Source organism: Peromyscus eremicus, chromosome 13, assembly GCF_949786415.1.
Source record: "Peromyscus eremicus chromosome 13, PerEre_H2_v1, whole genome shotgun sequence".
Taxonomy (NCBI): domain Eukaryota; kingdom Metazoa; phylum Chordata; class Mammalia; order Rodentia; family Cricetidae; genus Peromyscus; species Peromyscus eremicus.
The window spans coordinates 51,291,141-51,312,411 of NC_081429.1; the positions used below are offsets into that span (position 1 = coordinate 51,291,141).

The 21,271-nt window shown below is 44.4% G+C and overlaps 1 protein-coding gene across 1 annotated transcript in view; it reads right to left on the bottom strand.

The window, feature by feature from the left end:
- Cdk15 (cyclin dependent kinase 15) overlaps positions 1 to 21,271 on the bottom strand; it is a 71,904-nt gene that overhangs the window by 30,949 nt on the left and 19,684 nt on the right. Inside the window, exons 5-7 of the mRNA XM_059278132.1 lie at positions 19,533 to 19,599; positions 16,500 to 16,593; positions 7,454 to 7,517 (exon numbers count right to left, since the gene is read on the bottom strand). Coding sequence (XP_059134115.1) covers positions 7,454 to 7,517; positions 16,500 to 16,593; positions 19,533 to 19,599 — 225 coding nt within the window. The remainder of the gene's footprint in view (positions 1 to 7,453; positions 7,518 to 16,499; positions 16,594 to 19,532; positions 19,600 to 21,271) is intronic.

Consider the following 21,271-nt stretch of genomic DNA (forward strand, 5'->3'; position numbering starts at 1 on the left):
GACCTAGGCGAGCAGTCGTAGAGATTAGCAATGATGTGTAATAGATATATAATATATAATGCACGGTATAGACGTATCATTATATATGCATTTACATGTGTACATTGCCTGGTACACAGGGAGCACGTTCTAAAGGATAGGATAGCTCCCATTTTGTGGATCAGAGAACTGGAAATAATAATACCCTTAAGATCTTCCAGGCAATAAATGGAGGAAGTTGGACTTTCAATTCAGAAGGTAGCCCCTTCCCTCTGAGTTCAGCCACTGACTAACTCTCACAGCAAAGAACTCATGGGGCAGAGCTGACATCAGAGCAGAGGCCATGTCAGACTGAGTCCCCAGCAATTTGCTCAGAGTTCTTGGAGTCCAATGCACAATAGCTCTTTATCATCCCACTGGGTGCAAGGGTCATTTCCAGTACAACCTTAGTCTCCTGTGTGACTCCCACAGTGGTGTCAAACGCAGCCAAGCTCTTACACCATCTTTATTATATATATATTTTATATATATGTAATAAAATATGTGTGTGTTTATAAATAAATTTATAAAAATATATAAATATATGTGTGTGTGTTTGAAATTATAATTACATCATACCCCCTTCCATTTCCTCCCTCCAACCCCTCCCATGCATCCCCCCTTGCTCTCTCTCTATATATATACACACATACACACACACACACACACACACACACACACACAAACACAACCTGCTTAGTCCGTATAACGTCGCCTATGTGTACGATCAGCCCTGAGATCATATACATACAGGGAACATCTTAAACTGGTTTTAAAATCAGAAGGAGAATTCGGAGGTTCCACTCACTCCTTGACTAGACAGACAGCCGCTGTCAGTAGTCCGCCCCAGCTATTTTTTGCTTCCACCTAGCGGTCAAAAGTTGCAAAAGCAAGCACACCGAAAACCAACAGGGTGTGTAGGCTGGTCTATATCCTCTGGGCGGCAGGGCACAGACTCGGGCGCCTGGGGGGGGCTTTTTCTGTGTTCTGCTTTCTTGCCTTTTGACTCCCACTAAAGTTCCTCCAGTGGAAAAAAAAAAAAAAAAACGTTTCTTCCTGAACCTGAAAATCAGCCTAATCCCGGATGCTTCCCTGTGGCTGAGCTCATGAGGCAAATCGGGCGTGCTTTTCAGGAGATGCTTCTTTAAGAGTCCGAAGGCCTCAGTGGCCGCCCTGCTCCCCTCGCGGTGGGAACAGGCATCAAAGCGACACGGGTAAAGTGCTTTGCACGCACATCGGGAACTAATTGCCAATTTGGCAAATGCATTGACTAATGTCACGCACTGTTATTTCTAAATCCTCTCCTGTCCTTGACCCCCGGTATCTAGATGTAAACTTGGAACCATTAGTGGAGAAGGATAAAGTCTTCTGGTGCCTCAAATGGAGTTGAGAGGGATTTAAACGCAGCGCTTTTGAGTGTGGCGACATGAACCCAGCAGTACATTAATGCTGGGATTTGAGCTCACCCAGCGTGAGAGCTTTCAGAACCCGTGTTTAAGGAAGCAAACAGAGCCCCGACAGACCTTTTCAGAGGAGCAAAGGAGTTGGACGGAGCAATCAACGGCACATTAAAAACCACAACTGGGCTGCGACCATGTGGGCCGAAGAAAAAGTTCCTCTTTATCACCAGATCTTCGCATCTAATGAGACGGTGCCTGGACAGCCTCCAGAGGAGCAAGCCTCCGTTTACTTTAACAGAGACACGTCTAAATATTTAGTTGAGCCCCTGAAAAGCCCTATGAGATTTTGTAGCAAATAGGTCTCCAAGGTAAGATCTCGTCGTCTGTGGCCATTGGAAAATATAGACAAAGGGGACTTGGGAAAGAAAAATCAGAAAATATTGTGATCAAAAGCACCAATGCTTACATTTCCCTTTCTCTAAGAATGAACTATATTTCAAGTACTCTCCAAGTACTTAGGACCAACACCGTGCTGGTTGCTACCACGTCTTAGCCTAGTCTGTTTCCCTTCTTCAACAGGTTTTATTCCTATCTAGATGGAGAAACCCACACTGTGTGGGTGGGCATAGCCTCTGTTTTGTTGGCCCAGAATGCCTGAGGTTCTTGAGGTTCGGAGGACTCTGAGTGCATTTTCTTGTGAATGGAAGGAAGAGGTGAAAAGGCTTTGTAAAGACATCCACAGGCGGCGGCTGCTCAAATTCACACTATATTAGCAGATCTCAGCCAAGGTGAACATCTGATTTGCTCTCAGCCTCCGGGATGCCCTGTAGCACAAACACACCACAACCCAGAGAGTCCATCAGTAGGGACTTTAACCTCTTCAGACACTGTGGTAGGAGAATCCCCTTTAGGACTCTATCGTGGCTTCGGGATGCTTTAGGAAGGGTCACCAAAATTCCTCCCCTCCCCCACCGCAGGAGGCCAGCAACCTCAGCCCCCGTCAGTTTGATTAATGTGTCTTGGCTAATTGTGTGAAAGGCAGCAAGTGTGGCCACTTTATTGTTCAGCCAATCACAGGCACCTCAGTTTGCATGTGAAAAGGGGGTGCCTGGCAGGAGGAGGCGGGTGAGTTCTGGCGGCTGAGTCAAAGACTGAGAGTTTTAGGGGGGGCACGGAGCAACACCCACTCCTTTGAGGGGAAGTTACTATGCTCTACTAACCCTGCAAACCATAGTCAAAGACCTTTTTCTCCTTCCTCTTTTTTTCCGAGATCTTTTTTCCCATGGTACAAGCAGGCGAGACGCTGGCTACTCAGCAGATGGGGTTCACGTTCCAGGGTTTTTAATATTTCACTTTTATATTTCTGTTAGAGGGTGATCCCGCTGAGAGTCTGGGAATCCAGGCTCGTCAGAACCCCCTCACTGACACTTGGATATACGGCTCTGAAAGCCATCCCAGGAGGAAAGATTAAACAAAAAAAAAAAGGGGGCCTATTTTTCAAAGCCTACTCCTCAATCTGCCCACATCAAAATAAGACAACTGGCCCTTTGAAGTGGAAGACGAGAGTTCTCTGCCCAGCTTGCTCAAAGTGGGAGTGAGGAAGGACAGGAAGGAAGAAGGAAGAAGCAGAGGAGGCAGCCTCGAACATGATACACCCCTCTCACCTTCCAGATTTAATCAGGTACAAGCGGCCACAACCCGCCACAGCCTAAAGCCCCGCTCCTCAGAACTGGGAGGAAGCTGATTCTCACTGGAGTCAGCACTGGGTGATTTTTAACACTCCCATCAGAATCAGTATGGGGGTTGGGGATTTAGCTCAGTGGTAGAGCACTTGCCTAGCAAGCACAAGGCCCTGGGTTCGATCCTCAGCTCCAAAAAAAAAAAAAAAAAAAAAAGAATCAGTATGGTGTCTCAAACCAGAATTCAGACAAGAATCCAAAACAGAATCCAGTAATGGCAGCAAGTGGGTGGAGAGTGGACTGTTTACGCAAGTTCAGAGTTGCCAAGCACCTTCAATTGTGCAGGGTAAAGAGTATATTAGGAATTTAACTCAGCAGCACACGGTTTTCTAAATGGGCAAATGACTGGAATGAATATTTCTAAAAAGAAAAAAAAAGAGACGTGTGAACGGCCAAGGAAAACATTCATCAGTAATCCTCAGAGAAATGAGCATCAAAACCAAGAGTTTGCATCCAATGTCAGTTTAGAACAGACGCTATCGACAAGATAAAAAGAAAGCTGGGCATGGTGACATATGCCAGTTGGGAGGCAGAGGGGTCACTGTGAGTATGAGGCCAGTGTAGGCTATGGAGGGAATTCCAGATCAGCCAGCTCCATAACAAGACCCTGTCCTCAAAAACTAAAAAAGCAACCCCCATACACAAACAATGATGATGGAGGTGGTGGTGATGGTGGTGGTGGTGATGGTGGTGGTGGTGGGGTGGTGGTGGTGGTGGTGGTGGTGGTGATGGTGATGGTGATGGTGGTGGTGGTGGTGGTGATGATGATGGTGATGGTGGTAGTGGTGGTGGTGATGGTGGTCTTGATGGTGGTGGTGATGTGGTGGTGGTGGTGGTGGTGGTGGTGGTGGTGATGATGATGGTGATGGTGGTGGTGGTGGTGATGGTGGTCTTGATGGTGGTGGTGGTGGTGGTGGTGGTGGTGATGGTGATGGTGGTGGTGGTGGTGGTGGTGGTGGTGGTGGTGGTGGTGATGGTGGTGGTGATGGTGGTGGTGGTGGTGGTGGTGGTGGTGGTGGTGGTGGTGATGGTGGTGATGGTGGTGATGATGGTGGTGGTGGTGGTGGTGATGGTGGTGATGATGGTGGTGGTGGTGGTGGTGGTGGTGGTGATGGTGGTGGTGGTGGTGGTGGTGGTGGTGGTGGTGGTGATGGTGGTGGTGGTGGTGGTGGTGGTGGTGATGGTGGTGATGATGGTGGTGGTGGTGGTGGTGATGGTGGTGGTGATGGTGGTGATGGTGGTGAGGTAAAAAGAGAAACTCTCATTCTTCTCACCATCGGTAGCCATGTAAATGAGTACAGCCATTACAGAAAACAGCGTAGATGTTTCTTTAACAGAAAACCTGGAATAAAAACCCTGTGATCTCGCAGTCTCACCACTGGCCATATCTCCAAAGGAACTGAAGCCAGTGTTCACGTACACAGTTACACTTGATGTTCACTGCAGCACTACTTATGCTAGCCAAGGTGTAGACCAAGGTAGGCAGCAACTGAAATAAACACGGTGTTGTACACATGTAACAGAGTACTATGTGTCCATGAAAAACAACAGGATTCTGTCGTTTCTACTAACATGGGTGAAACTGGAGGACACTATGTTCATTGAGCAAGTTGACAGGAAGACAAATCTCATATTTTCTCACTTCTATGCAAAAGTTGATTTCATAGGAAGGAGAGAGGAAGGCTGCAGATAACCAGAGCCTAGGAAGCGGGCAGGGCGGGGGAGGGTGGAAAGGGGTGGCTAATGGGAACAGGGGTGTAGTTGGATAGAAGGTGACTCATGACGTTCTGGCACCCACCTCCTCCTGCAGCAGCAGGTCAGGAATGGGGGTAGATGGGGATGCCTCAAGAGACACCTGCTTATTCATAAGACTTGCTCCTGGGACAGGAATCTCGATGATCTCTTTAAAACACGGTCCTTTTTGATTGAGTTATTAATATAGTACTAACCCCATGCCTAAGATACTCTGAACTCTTAAGATTTGCAAAGGCTGAGCTGGAAATTCTGGCTGTGGTTAAGGATACAACTCCTTTCCCTATGCTCAGCCTGACCCACGGCCACAGGCTTCCCAAAGCCATAGAAACAGCCCCCCATCATAAGCGCTGCAGTGCCAGTGAGAACCAGGGAATGAATGCAAACCCACGCTCTGGAGACTCAAGAACCCACCACATCCAGCCAGGGACTGCAGCGCATTGCGCGAGTCTAGCGGATTGCAAGCTCTCTAAACAGTTTTACTTTGAATTAGACCAAAGTAGACAATAACGCAAAAGTGTAAGCCCTGTTGATATTGGGACTAGAGAATTTTCTTTGTAAATAAAATTTCGAATTACTTTGACATGAGGGCGAAGTGAACAACATGATGTATTTCTCTCTATTTTCTCGGAACCCAGGTATCTTCTTAGCATGGAGTCTGGCAGGGAAGAGTTTGGCCATGTTCCTAGCTTTGATGACCATCTGTCATAGGGGTATTTCACTATCGTCTGGGCCAACCTGAAACCCGAGTATGTGAAGTTTGGGGTGGCTGCCTATGCTCACCACAACAGCTTTGTATGCATATGTCCCTAAAGGCTTTCTGATTCTAAACTTCTGCCTGTGTCTATAGCAGAGAGCAGAGGGAGGTATGTCCGGCCCGTTTTCACCCAGGCAGAGAGGAGTGGGTGGGAAATGAGGAGGACTAGATTCTCCAGGAAACCATGGCAACTAGAGCCAGGCGCTAATGCAGACTGAACCATGATCTCCATAAACAGGCCTTTTCTTTCTTATCTCACACCAAAGGGGAAGGCACTAACCTGCACCTCAAGACCAGAGCGTCAAACTCTTGAAAAATAGTTAGAAATAGTTAAGCAGTTCTAAATGACTCTAAGGCCAATAAGTAAGGAATATGATTGTTTCCCTAAGAGCTTGAAAGGACTTGAAAGGACTTTACAGTTAGTCTTTAGCTCTCCATGGAGTTTCATTAACTCTGATTAGTTCAAAGGACTGATGGCTTTGCATAGCTTTTTGAGTAAAAGTAATAGATGCAGGATAAACAGGGAGAGAGCCTCCTCATGTTCTGTCTACTCCCTTTCCTCCTGGTTTTTTGTTTCCCTCTCTCTCTCTTTCACACACACACACACACACACACACACACACACACACACACACACAGAGTTGGCCTTTTAGACTTAAGTTTCTCATGCTTTAGCTTCCCAAGTGCTGGGATTATGGGCTGATACCGCCACACCCTGATTTTTGTTTTCTTCCTTAATCGCTTTGAAGTCTTCCTGCAATTTCTTGCTCACATGAAACTCTTCCAGGAAAACTTCACACCAGTCTATAGTGACAATTTGGGAAATCTGGGGTTTATTAATGGAACAATGTAAGAAAGTCAAGACTGGATCATCTAGCTTGGAACACTTGCATCCAAGTCATGTTCTTATCTGTTCCCATGCTCCTCCCCCTTAACCCTGTCGGGGAGAGGTTAGCATCCTCACAGCCTTGGTTTGTGTCTCTGGCTTCCAGGGCATCTGAGGCAGCCCATCTTCATCCTCTGGCTCATTGGATGCATCCTCACTTCTGTCTCAATGCCCTGAAGTGACTTCTTGGTTAGTTGACCACTTCTCAAAGAATCTCCCGGTGGACAATACTTCTAACGCTTCCTTATCCATCCCCAGCAGCTACTCGGGAAGGACCATGAGTGACAGAAATGACCAGCTGTCAGGCAGAGAGACAGTTCTCTAGAGGCATCTTACCTGGCTTATCCTAGGTCTAGCATGCCTCTGGCTCCCTCTGTTGCTGTAGCTTTCCTGTTACACAAGGCTCAACCATGGAGCAAATAAACTCAGTGGTAGTCAAGGGCTCCACAGTGAGAACAGTTTCTTGCTCATGCAATTCAAAGCATGCTGTTCCTTTGAGCCGTGGTGTACTTGGAAATGGATGTAGACAGCCCTGGTAGCAGTCCTTTCTAGTTATTTTTCACCTTGCTACCTGGGTTTTAGATCACTGGAGAACGGATTTAACCTCAGTCGGTATTTCACTCTCTTTTTAATAAAAGGATTAAGCTGGGCATGGTGGTACAAGTCTGAAATCTCAGCCCATGGGAGGTAGAGGCTACAGACAAGTTCCAAGACAACTAGGGCTCTACAGTGAGGCCCTGTTCTAAACAAGTAAATAGACAAATAAAAGAATTTGTTGGAAAATACATAAATCTACTAGTCTGTCTTTGTTGTGTCTAATGCCAGGTGGACACCCTGTGTGGCCAACACTCTCCCAGAATTGCCGGTTCTCAGAACGTTTAGACTCTTAGCTCAGTATTACCTGGATTGTAGTTAGGCAGCTTGGAGACTCCAGGCCAGGTATCCTCTGTAGGGACTCCCAGTACCTACACAGAGAAAGAGAAAAGAAGTGAGAAGAAACCAGCTGGACAGAGCAGACACAGACGCAAAGGCCAGAGCAGGCAGGGACAAAGACGTCAGTGATGTCACGTGGAGCCAGCTGATGTCCGGGAGGAAGAATTGTCGGTAGTTCCAATGTTTTTTAGTTTATTATGCACAGCACAGTACCCCCACGGTCCTGAGAGTGTGTCTCCACTAACTCACTCTGCGTGATCGCCAAGTGTTAAGGATATGAAGCAGCTGGAGTGACTGTCCATCACCCCCATCAATGCCCATCACCCCCCATCACCTCCCATCACCTCCCATCACCTCCCATCTTGGTCATATAAGCTGATCGGCAGGAGATGCTGCTGGCCTGGATCATGCCTCAGCATAGGTTTTTCAGCTGTTTCTGGATGTGCTCAAATTAAAAAGGATTCAAATGACTGACTTTTAGGCGGTAGAATATTGGCTAAAAATGACCCGGCTCCAGCCTTGCCTTTTCTACTAAATTCATCTCATTTTTTTTGTTTTCTCCATGTCCAGCAGCTAGGAATATAACTTGGTTTTCCACTGGTGGATTATACTAGTAACATCATGTGAAAGAGAGTTGGCTTGTGCTTTTAAAAAATTGTGTGTACATATGTGTGTCAAGACGTGTGTAGGGAAGGTGGAAGGCAGATCTGTGGAGCTGGCTCTCCTTTCCTTGTTATGTGGGTTCTGGGCATCAAATTCAGGTCTCCAGGCTTGTGGAGCAAGTCTTTATCCACTAAACCGTCTTGCCTGTCCTGACCTATGCTTTAGGTGGCCAAATTTAAGTTCTTGTTTTTAAAGAAGATGAGGTTTTGACAATGAAGGTCTTCTGGAGTGTGAAGTCAAATGGACTTTGGATGGAGCTGTTCCTGCAGTCCTCTGTAGGCACCATCTTGCCATTCTTTGAAGATGACCATAAATCCCACAGCCAGCGTGTGTGGGGGTCTGAGGAGCATGACTTTTGTGCTCTGTTGGTGATGCCAGCAGTTTGCTTTATCACTTCAGCGTACCTCTTCTTTGTAGCATATCTTAATATCATGTTTCTGTGGAACACGGACTATAGACATGGGCCCAGTTTATGACAGGAAGCTAATTGTCTGACTGAATGTAATTAATGAGGAATGCAGGACCTTCAATATATTGGTGGTGACGAGGTCCCTGGTGGAGAGGCATGCATGTGGGGTCTGTTGGGCTTGCCTTCACACAAAAGACACTAACATGCTATTTTCCCTCACGTAGTACATTCTGAAAAGTCATGCCACCCAGTAAAAGCCTCCAGCTTTGATCCCATTCTCTAAACAAACTGAAAAGTGACTGAGAGGATTAGAGGCTTTTCCTATCAACCAACCCAAGCCTGAGGGAACACTGAGGAGCCTGGATTCCATTTTGAAAAACCAACTAGACTAATTCTTCTTTTGTGGGCGAAGCCCAGAGCAGGGGGAGCTCATTCTTCTCCCTCAGCCTACTGTCTTCTGTATTTGTCCAGATGCATGTGGAGACAAGTGGGTGTGACTCATGGGTCCCCATTCATCTTCTGTTGGTTGGCAAAGCACAGTGGGAAGAAAACAAGGTCGATCAGGGAGGAGGAAACGATCCAGGAAATGAATAGCAACCACATCCATATTTGCTGGAAGGTGAAAGTTACCAGACTTCTTGGTTCCTTTGTATTACGTTTAACTGAGGCCAGATGGATACCAAATTTTCTGGAAAATTTTACGTTGAAAGCTTATTAAACCGAGATGTTAGAAGTCTGAACAAAAATTGGGTTATTCATTTTGTAAAAATTCATTTAGTAAGATACAACTTCAGAAACTTTGTAATCTGATTCTCTAACTTATTTCACAGGAAATGAAAGCAAAATGATGAATAGGGCTACATACAATTAAAAAGCTTCTAGAACAAGAAACAACGGAATGAAGAAACAACCTACAGAACGGTATAAAACATTTGCGAACTATATGTTTGGTTAGGAGTTAATAGCCAATATGTACAAGGAACTCAAAGAACACAACAGCAAGTAAACACATCACCTAATTTAAAAAAATGGACAAAGAATTCCAATAGACATCTTTCAAAGGAAGACACACAAATGTCCAAAAGGCATGGAGAAAATGTTCAACATCATTAATCATCAGAGAAATGCACATTAGGACAACAATAACTATGGCTAGGAACATAAATATATCACTGTGTGTCTGTTGGAAAGGCTACTGGGGGGGGGGCAGAGACCAGTAAGGGCTGAGGATAGGACTCAGCTAGTAGAGTGCACGAGACCCTGGGCTCAATCCCCTACACGGCGTAAACCAGGTATGGTGGCACACACCTTAGCCCCAGCCCTTGAGAGGATGGGGAGTTCAAGACTGGGCTACATGACACCTTATCTCAACACCCTGCCCTCCCCCCAACGACCAAAGAAGGTGTTGGGTAGGATGTGGAGAAAAGGCAACCTTTGCTCTTTGTTGGTGAGACTATGGAGTAGTACAGCCATGATGGAAATTGGCAGACATTCCTGGACAAGCTGCTGGCTAGTCCTCCTGCTGCATATGTATGGGGGGGGGGATTAGCGTGTCAGACAGACGGCTTATATTCACTGCGGCAGGAGTATGGCACATACACACCATGGGTACCTTAGAAAGTATCTTCATGACCCAAACGGTACGTGGGTAAGGTGATGCATATGGTAACTGGCTCGGTTTGGCCGTTCTATAATGGGCATGTATTACAAAACATCGTACTGGCCGGGCGGTGGTGGCGCACGCCTTTAATCCCAGCACTCGGGAGGCAGAGCCAGGCGGATCTCTGTGAGTTCGAGGCTAGCCTGGGCTACCAAGTGAGTTCCAGGAAAGGCGCAAAGCTACACAGAGAAACCCTGTCTCGAAAAACCAAAAAAAAAAAACCAAAAAACAAAAAACAAAACATCGTACTGGGACCAAGGAGGGGCTTAGTGGTAGAGAGCTTGCCTAGTGTTTAGGAAGCCCCGGGGATCTGTTGACCTGAGTTCGGTCCCTGGGACCAACATCAAGGAAGCCAAGAATGGATTCCCATAAGCTTTCCTCTGATCTCAATACACATGCTGTGGCACCCACCGACATACACGTGGATGAACACATACACAAACACAGTAAATAAATAAATGCACCGGACGGTGGTGGCGCACGCCTTTAATCCCAGCACTTGGGAGGCAGAGGCAGGTGGATCTCTGTGAGTTCGAGGCCAGCCTGGTCTCCAAAGCGAGTTCCAGGAAAGGTGCAAAGCTACACAGAGAAACCCTGTCTTGAAAAACAAACAAATAAATAAATAAATAAATAAATAAAAATAAAAAGAAAAAGAAAGAAAGAAAGAAATGCAATAGTTTAAAAAATGAAACACTTAAACTCAAAGTTATACAGTCCTTTCACATCTATTCTGTCCTCATACCCTCCAAAGTCTTCCTTCCTGCCCTGAATACATACCAATTACAACCATATTTTGCACAAGGAGCCCAAACTGAGATACAATTATTACCATTTTTTAGCATTTACCATTGATTACATGCTGCTGCTCTAAGGAAAAAAAGAAGAAGAAAACCTCAACTGCTTGAGAGGTAGTGTTGTTATAAAGCAACAAAGTTGTGCCCTGGAGCAGACTCCGCAGGTAAAGGCACCTGCCTGCCACCAAGGTTGATGACCTGAGTTTGGTCCCTGGGAACCCACCTGGTAGAAGGAGAGAACTGATTCCCTCAAGTTTGTCCTCTGATCTCCACGTGCATGCTGTGGTAGTGCACCCTCCCCCACCCAAAACCACATGCCACACAACACAACACAACAAAACACAACAAAACAAAGCACCAAGTGTAGCAATTTTGTCTAGCTTCCCTCTGAATATGGAACAATAGGAGATCTGCTTGAATTAAATGAATCTGGCCACAACACATTGCTAAACAATGCAGCGCTGTCTTCCTGGGACAGGGTCAAAGTCATCAGTGAGCAATGCAGCTAAGCAGACTCCAGAAATAACTAACTAAAAGGGAAAGCCCAATGAACAGAGGAGAATGTTATGATTTAAAACTGTAGGAACTGGGGCTAGGGAGATGGCTCAGTGGTCAAGAGCATTTGTTGCTCTTCCGGAGGACCTGGGTTCAGTTCCCAGCACCAACACCAGCAAGTTCACAATTACATCTGACTCCAGCTCTGAGGCATCTGAATGTCTTCTGGCTTCCACGGGCACTCACATGCACACACACACACACACACACACACACACACACACACATTAGATCAATCTTTTAAAAAAAAATAATAGGAGTGCCTGGCAGTGGTGGCGCACGCCTTTAATCCCAGCACCGGGAAGGCAGAAGCAGGTGGATATTTGTGAGTTCGAGGCCAGCCTGGTCTACAGAGCAAGTTCTAGGACAGGCTGGGTAACATACAGAGAAACCCTGTCTCAAAAAACCAAAATAATAACAATAACAATAATTAATAATGATGATGACGATGATGAATTTTGTTTGCAGGAGCCATAACCTCCCAGAGTCAGAGCACAGAGACAGTAAAACTCAGAGAGTTTGGACATAGACATGTTCTTTTTTATACCCAAAGTTGGAGCTGTGTTCAGAACTCATGAGTTCTGACTCCAGGCCAGTATTATTTTGATATGCTTACTTAATTTAAATTTGTAATAAGTTGTCATAAATGTCAAAGTCTCTGGTTTACTTTAGTATGCTGAGAGGCATAAATATGGTTTTCTGGGCAGAGTATGTTGGGCGGATTCATCAAGACACACCTGTTTTTGCCACAGCACTCATTTTTTTTTTTTTTTTTTTTGGTACCTTATGTCCAGACTCAAGCAGAGCATCTTTCATTGACTGCGTTACAGAAATATCTTCATGGGGCAGTGGCAGTCACCAAGGACCAACAACTAGCGAGCCAGGGAAACATCTAGTCCACTCTTTTTCTGATTTCTGAGCACTGTGCTAAATGCAAAGAATTGCAAAGTGATTGTTTTTGAAGTGTGGTTGTTTAAATAGCACCAAACGTTTTTAAAAACTCAGTTTATATACAGTTCTCCAAACAGTAATAGCACTTATGGATATACTTACATTCTTTTCGGATATAATATTTTTCAAACATTCTAACGGCACGCCTCACTTCAGCATTACAGTTTATATTGGCCATCTTCATATACATCCTTTTACAGTATACTCGGTTTACATTTGTTCACACATGTTTCACTGAGATGTCATTCATCACTCTACTCTGACTGAAAAACACATTTTTCATAGTCCCTTTTTTTCCTTGTCATTTCTTGCTTCTCTTAGTCCCCGAAGAATATTTATATGTGTTTAATGGCCAATAAATATTAAGTAACTAGGTTAAAAAAAAAAAAAACCTTTAAATGTGTAAAGGGCCATTACAGGGTGAAGACTAGCAATACTAATTGTTCTCTCTGGGTTATGGACAAGGAGTGAGGACTGGCGTGGGAGAGCTGACCATAGCAGCTGAGTTGCTGAAACATCTCTATAACAATATATGATAGAAGAAAGCAAATATATATTTACACACACCCACCACACACACACACCACACACACCACACACACACACACACACACACACACACACACACACACACACACACACACACGGATGGTCTTGCTGGATGAGCTGGTACTTGCTATACAGCCCAGGTTACTTTCTTTTTTCTTTTCTTTTTTTCTTTTTGGTTTTTCGAGACAGGGTTTCTCTGTGTAGCTTTGCGCCTCTCCTGGAACTCACTTGGTAGCCCAGGCTGGCCTCGAACTCACAGAGATCCACCTGGCTCTGCCTCCCGAGTGCTGGGATTAAAGGCGTGTGCCACCACTGCCCGGCTCCACGTTACTTTCAAACTCACAGAAATCCTCCTGCCTCAGCCTTCCAAGTACTGGGATTGTAGAAGAACTCAAGAAAGAAATTTAAAAAAAATTTCTTCCCCCTCCCGTGTGTGTGGTGTGTGTGTGTGTGTGTGTGTGTGTGTGTGTGTGTGAGAGAGAGAGAGAGAGAGAGAGAGAGAGAGAGAGAGAGAGAGAGAGAGAGAGAAGACAACCCATAGAAATTAGTTCTCGCTCTCCACCATGTGGGTTCCAGGGATTGAACTCAGGCAGTCAGGCTTGGCAGCAGGGACTTTTACCCACAGAACCATCTCTCCATCTCTCCAGCCCTACAAATATTTACCAAGCACAGTGTACTGCTTTTGCTATATATTTCATCTTACATAATTCCCATAACAAGGTTATAAAATCTTATGATTGACCTCATTTTATAGATGAGAAAACTAATGTTTAAGAGGTGCAATGTGAACTATCCATATTCATAACTAGTGAGTGGCAAGGAGGCGAGGAAAGCCATACATTAACTAACCCCAGCTCAGATGATGCCACAGGAGCCAATGATATGATCCAAAGTAGCGTTTATCTTCCTATGAAAAAGTCTTTTGGCTGGGTGGTGGTGGTGCACACCTTTGATCCCATCACTTCGGAGGCAGAGGCTGGAGGATCTCTGTGAGTTCAAGGACAGCCTGGACTACAGAGTGAATTTTGGGACAGCCAGGGCTACATAGAGAAACCCTGTCTTGAAAACCCAAAACAAAAAAAAAAAAACAAAAAAAAAAAGAAGAGAGAGAGAGAGAGAGAGAGAGAGAGAGAGAGAGAGGAAGGAAGGAAGGAAGGAAGGAAAAAAGAAAGAAAGAAAGAAGAAAGAAAGAAAGAAAGAAAGAAAGAAAGAAAGAAAGAAAGAAAGAAAGAAAAAGTCTTTTGTCTTGAAAAAGCTTTTTTTTGTTTGTTAGTGAATGAATGTTTCCTATTTTGTCCCATGTTTCCCATAATATCTTCCAGGCGGCCAAAATAAAGTTTGATATTAGTGATTAATTTACATATAACGTCTTTGTGTCTCACAGTACATTTTTATCTTCATCAGAAGACAAGGAGCTGGATCAAGCATAGCAACTGATAAAAACCCCAGTGTAAAGCACTTTGAGGCACATACAAAATGAATGAACCTTGAAAGCATTATGCTAAGTGAAATAAGCCAGGCCCAGAAAGACAAACGTTATAGGACTCCAGTGATGTAAGGTATTTGTTATTTCACAAATTCATAGAGACAGAAAGTAGATGAGAGGTTCTCAGGGGCTGAGTTGGGCAGGCTCGATGGGACTGTGTTCATGGCTGCAAAGCTTTTGCTTGGGATGGTTCAAAGGTGCTGGAAAAAATGGCAGAGGTGCTGGCCCAACAGCGCCAGTGGGTTGACTGTAGTGAACCACACGCTTAAATGCTAAAATGGTAACATTTCCCATCTCATTTTATTTTCATTGTTCCATAGTGCTTATTGGGTGCTATGTGATTTTCTTTTAATTCCATTTATTTATTGTGTGTATTTGGAGTGGCACATGTGTGGAAATCAGAGGACAAATGTGGGAGTTCTCTCCTTCCACGGTGTGGGTTGGAGGCGGAGCTCAGGTTCTCATGCTTGGCAACAACTGCCCTTACTCAGGGAGGCGTCTTACAGTCCCATGTGATGTTTATCATCTATGCACTGTGTAATGGTAACATCAGGGCACATTTATCTGTCTTTTCAAAGACTGGTCATTTTGTTGTTGTTGTTGTTTGTCTGCTTTTTTGTTTTTTCAAGACAGGGTTTCTCTGTGTAGCCCTGGCTGTCCTGGAACTTGCTCTGTAGACCGGGCTAGTCTTGAACTCAGAGATTTGCCTGCCTTTGCCTCCCAAGTGCTGGTATTAAAGGCGTGTGCCACCACTGCTTGGCTAACATTGGTCATTTCTTTGTGATTAAAAAAAAAATAATATCCTTTCTTGCTTTTTAAAAATATATACAGAACACCATAGCCGGGCGGTGGTGGCGCACGCCTTTAATCCCAGCACTCGGGAGGCAAGAGGCAGGTGGATCTCTGTGAGTTCGAGGCCAGCCTGGTCAACAGAGCGAGATCCAGGGAAGGTGCAAAGCTACACAGAGAAACCCTGTCTTGAAAAACCAACCAACCAAACAAAACCATGATTACCTACAATCTATTAGGCAAAAGATGGCCAGACCTAATTTATCAAATCTGTTTGTAACTTGGTACACATTGACCAACCTGGCAAATTTAGGTATACTTTACCAAAATAGGAAAAATCATCAAAAAAAAAAAAAAAAAAAGAAAGGTAAATAGACAGTATGGTTATATCACTGACTATAAAGCAAAGAAAATCAAAGCACATCGCAGTGCAAATGAAGTCGAGAAAATAATAAGGAAAGAAATGGAAATATGCACACATACATTCATACACATACATACACACATGCACACACATTCATATAGACATGCATGTATGCACACATTTACACACACATACACACACATTCATACACACATATGCACATGCTATACACACCCACGCTTACACACACATTCATACACACATATGCACATGCTATACACACCCACGCTCACACACATATTCATACACATATGGGCACACACCAAGGTCTTCAGCATCTTAGGCATCACGCTCATGTGCAGGAGCATGACAGATTCTATACTTCCCTTACACTAACATGAGAGGTGTGTTTTCTGAGGTTCTAGGAAAATTTGGTGTCCTGTCTCCTGTTAGTGAAGATGCAGGCCAAAGCTCCAGTAGAATTAAAGTGAAGGCTGCCAGCGCAGGGACAGCCAAGTGGTACTGGCAGAAACTGCTGCTGGGAACAGAGAAAATATTACCAACATAGGAAGCAGGAGACCCAGATGTCTTCAGTGGGGTGGTATGGGACAGCAGGAATTCCTAAACACTCGTCCCAAAGGAACTCGTTCTGCGGCAAACATCATAGCTTCTACAGCCTTAAATACAGCTCAGTGTCTTGAGCAGATGGATTACTTCGTTGTCTCCAAGGCAAATTTGGCTCCGAGTCTGGAACAGAGGTATTTCTTTTTTCTTATAAGGAATTTTTGTCTTACCTCCCAGATCTTCTCCAGCTGTTCCAGGATGTTGGAAACCCCAGGAAACAAAGGTTGACCCTGGAACATTTCAATAAAGATGCAGCCTGCGCCCCTAGCAAAGGAAAGGAGAGACTTATAAGGAGGAGGCCATGCATAGAAAACCTAACATCTACAATGTCTCCTTCTGAGAAATACTTGGGAGACTGTTAAATAGGGCCACGTGTTATTAAAAGCCCAGAGCCAGGAAAGCTCCTCAACGAGGACAGTAAAAGCAAAGAGATTTTGTAAAGTGGAGTAAGGCCAGCCAGGAGTAGGGTCCATTATAAACCTTAAGTCACCCAAGCTCCCCAGCTCCCCATTCTGTGGGGGGGGGGAAGCCCCGAATCCCCAATTTAAATCATTAAACCTAAGATGCTATCAGCTTAAGATGCTAGTGTATGTGCCCTTAAGAGAGAAAAGCACATTGCCTCATAACTACATACAATTACTCTGTGTCAATTAAAACCTTAAAAATGCTTTTGAAGACGGCAACCCTTTCTCTGTCTCTCTGTCTGTCTCTCTCTCTCTCTTTTTCTCTCTCACACACACACATACACACTCACACTTCACAAATCCTATTATGATGTGGTCAAACTTTATTTTCTCCTTACTGGAAGGATAGTGATAAACTTAATTAAGCGTAGATTACTTTCTAATATATCATACTCGTACATGCAAAAATATGGAACATTAAATGAAATAAATTGGTTTAGGTGTTCCTTAAAACTTCTGCACAGTCAGCATTTGACTCAGACTCGCTGATGTGCTAACCCACAGCCTCATCCTCTATATCAAGAGGCTGGTGATGTGACAAGTCTTAAAATAAGACATAAAGGAACCAAGAGTCGTGGGTGCCGCCTCACAAATGGCTCTGCAATTATACTGCCAGCTTACTCTTGACTCCTGCTGGAAGAATGTTGCTAAACATGTCTGATTCACCCTCCCAACCATTTGGCTCCCAGGGGTTTAAAATGAAGCATACCTTCTTGTTTGCGGGTTTTCTTTCACTCACCAACATTCGTTCGTGAGTTTTTATTTTTCAAAGAATTTTTTTATGTGCACGTGTGAGTACCTGCATGTATGTGTGTATACCAAATGTGTGCCTCGTGCCCACGGAGGCGAGAAAGAGCACATCAGATCCCCTGGGATTGGAGCTGCCATGTGGGTGCTGGGACTGGAACCCAGGTCCTCTGACAGAGCACTGTGCACTCTTAACCTCTGAGTCACTTCCCCAGCCCCTCCCTAATTTACTCTGCCATTCTTGTGACATAACAAGGAAGAAATTTTAAGTAAAATGTTTTTATTATAAATGATCACAGTATTAAATATGTATTATAAGTTTCATTTGAATTAGTCTTAAGTATTATTCATATATAAGTTTTTACTTTCTGTAGACTCTAGACATATTCTGTTTAATTTGTTTTTTGATGATTGTGTTGGGGAAAGCCTATTTCTTGACAATTAAATGTAAAACTCATTCTTATCTGTGTTTTGTCTGAGGCTAGGGCATGTGTTAAGAGAAAGATTGCAATGTAACTCTGTCTGATGTTACATAGACAAAGGCTATTTTTATGACCTGTTTTTTGTTTGTTTGTTTGTTTTGTTTGGGTTTAATACACTGGGTCATTCTTAGGATTTTTTTTTTTTTTTTTTTTTTTCCGAGACAGGATTTCTCTGTGTAGTTTTGGTGCCTGTCCTGGATCTCACTCTGTAAACCAGGCTGGCCTTGAACTCACAGAGAGCCACCTGGCTCTGCCTCCTGAGTGCTGGGATTAAAGGCATGCTCCATCACCACTCAGCCTCATTCTTAGGATTTTGTGGGAAAGTAGATTAGACTGAGCGTGGCAAGCATTTTCTCTCTCCATCCCTCCAGAAACAGGCTATTTTTATTCTGATTAAAAAAAAAAAATCAGAATAATTTTTCTAAATCAGTTTTTGCTGTACAGAGATATTTTAGATGGGATCAAACATTTTGATCAGACAGATGAAGCCTGTGTGTCTGGTAAAGAATACCTTGGAGTGGGTTTTTAGAATTATTGTTATTTTAATGTTTCCCATTAGTTTATGTTTAAATATTCATGTTCTCGAGGGGGTGTGGTGACCCATACCTGTAATTCCAGCACTATGGAGGCTGAGACTGGGGAACTGCAAGTTCAAGCCCAGCCAGGGCTATATAATGAGTTCCATGCCAGCCTAGGGTACAGAGCGAGACCTTGTCTCAAATTAAAAAAAGAAAGATTTATTCATCTTCTTTTTGTCTTTTGAGAGCAGCCACAGAGGCGAATGGACAGAATAGGAGCCTGTGGTTTGGTTAAAACCTTTGCTAGAACTGGTCAAGTAGGGGATGGGGCAAGAGGGACACAGCTGGCTAGCGCCACCAAATGGCCTCCACACGCCCACCCTTAACGGGACACCTTTGTCAAACTCCCCTGTAAGACGAACTGCTAAATGGTCTTAATAAAAAACCTGGAGCCAGATATTGGGGCTAAAATCGAGTGATCAGAAAAGCAGAAAGAAGCCAGCCACGTCCTTACTGCTTGGAGATCCTCCGCCAAAGAGACCTACTTCCTGTCTACCCACGCCTATGTGCCTTGCTGTTCTGCCATCCCATTTCCTCTTTCTGCCCAGCTACATCACTTCCTCTTCCTGCCCAGCTCTGTCACTTCCTGTCTGTCTGTACAGACCTCTAGACCTTCATGGTTAACCAGTGTTGGAATTTAAGGCGTGTGCCACCACGCCTGGCTCTGTTCCCAATGTGGGCTTGAACTCACAGAGATCCAGATGGATCTCTGCCTCCCGAGTGATAGGATTAAAGGCGTGTGCCACCATTGCCTGACTTCTATGTTTAATATAGTGACTGGCTTTTTCCTCTGATCCTCAGATAAACTTTATTGGGGGACACAGATAAAATATCACCACACTCCCCCTTGTTCTAAGGCTCAGGAGACATGGAGGAAAAGGAAGCTGGAAGAATGTAAGAGGTGGAGGATGAGGAAGAGTGTTGGACTGTACCGTCTCCTGGACATGAAATGGCGGCTGCACTCATACACTCCAGCAGCTGTGGCTACCTGCGCAGGACCTGCAGGCTGTATGAGAGGATGAGGAGGCGGGAGGGACATGCTGGGGGCTTCTGGGGACAGTGGGAGTTGAAAAAAAGAAAAAACACAAACAAAACCACTCTCGGCCCTTCCCCCAGAATCTACTACCACCACAACAAAATAACCCAATACAATTATTTCTAAGTGTAAGCCTACAGTTCACCTATTTTTTTTTCCCATCCTCCCAAGAAAGCTTTCATTGCCTAAAGCAAAGTATCCTTTTTTCATGGCATTTTCCTCTTACGGTGCTAGGAGCCAAACCTGGGTTTCTGGAATGTTAAGTAAGCACTCTTGCCGATGAACCGCCCCCTTGACCCGAACTGTGTTTTATACTTGTGACTGTGGGAAGCCAAGAAAGAAGTCTTTTTGTTAGACAATTTCAAGGTATCCATTATCTTCTGCACAAGGATGACATGCAAAGTTATGTAAAGTATACTTTGGCAAGATCGAGAACATTCGGCCCATCATGTAAGCTCTAGGATATAGCACAAGGTCTTTGTGTTAAAGAGATAAAACGCTAATGTTTAGTTAAAATTCTCCATTTGCAAATCAAGGTAGCTTGAGACCGTTATCTAACAAATCTAGAGTCTAAGGACACTCATATACATATTATATATAGGATATATACAATTATATACATATGTATACAATCCGTATATACACATGTATATGTTTCTATACATGCTTTATAAACACAAGACAAACAAAATTCTGAATCAATTATGTTTCAGTACCTGGAAGATCCGTTAAGTACCATCAGTACTTGAATAGATATTTAATTATTTTATCTGACGTTTTCTTTGAAACAAAGAGGGTTAGTGCTTGAACACTTCCACGGGTATTGTACTCAATGAGTTTGAGCCACACGTTCTAAAGCTGAAAGGCATTTCTGGGTATAATAGTTGTTCTGAAAATAATCCAGTCCGTTGTCCTGGTATGAAATTGGTTTTTCAGAACCGTGTTTGTTAGCTTTTATTTCTTATTCAACTTAAGAACACAGGTCTTAAATGCTGGGCAGTAGCAGCGCAGGCCTTTTATCCCAGCACTTGAGAGGCAGAGTCAGGCAGATCTCTGAGTTCGAGGCCAGCCTGGGCTGCAGAGTGAATTCCAGGACAGCTAGGGCTACACAGAGAAACTGTCTCAAAAAGTCAGAAAACCAACATAACAAAACCCCCAAAAAGCCAACCAACCAACCAACCAAACAAACAAACAAAAATCCAAGAAACCAAACCAAAACACGGAGGGTCTCGAAACTCTCAGCTGTTCAGCCTACCCCAAACTTTCTCCACATCCAGGTCCAGCTAAGGAGCCGGCTCCCATTTCCTTTCATTCTTTGGCTCTGTTTTCAGTCACCGTTCTATAATTCTCCTTACCCCTCTTTTCCTATCTGGTGGGGTTTTCAGTCCACGGAGCCTCTGGGGGCTGGAGTGGAGTGGGAGGAGGCAGCCCCTGGGATGGAGGTGTCTCTGTGGGAGACAAGGAGCCGGTGGCCTCGAACAGCGCATCCTTCCAGAAGGGCGAGTTGGCCTGGGCCAGTTGACGGCTCCCAATGTTGGTCTTTAGTCAAGTTAGAGCAAACAGCTTCAGCGTTTCCTGCATTTTCTGGCTCTCTCCCGAATTTTTTTTCTCTCTATTCTAAGCATGAACGAATTC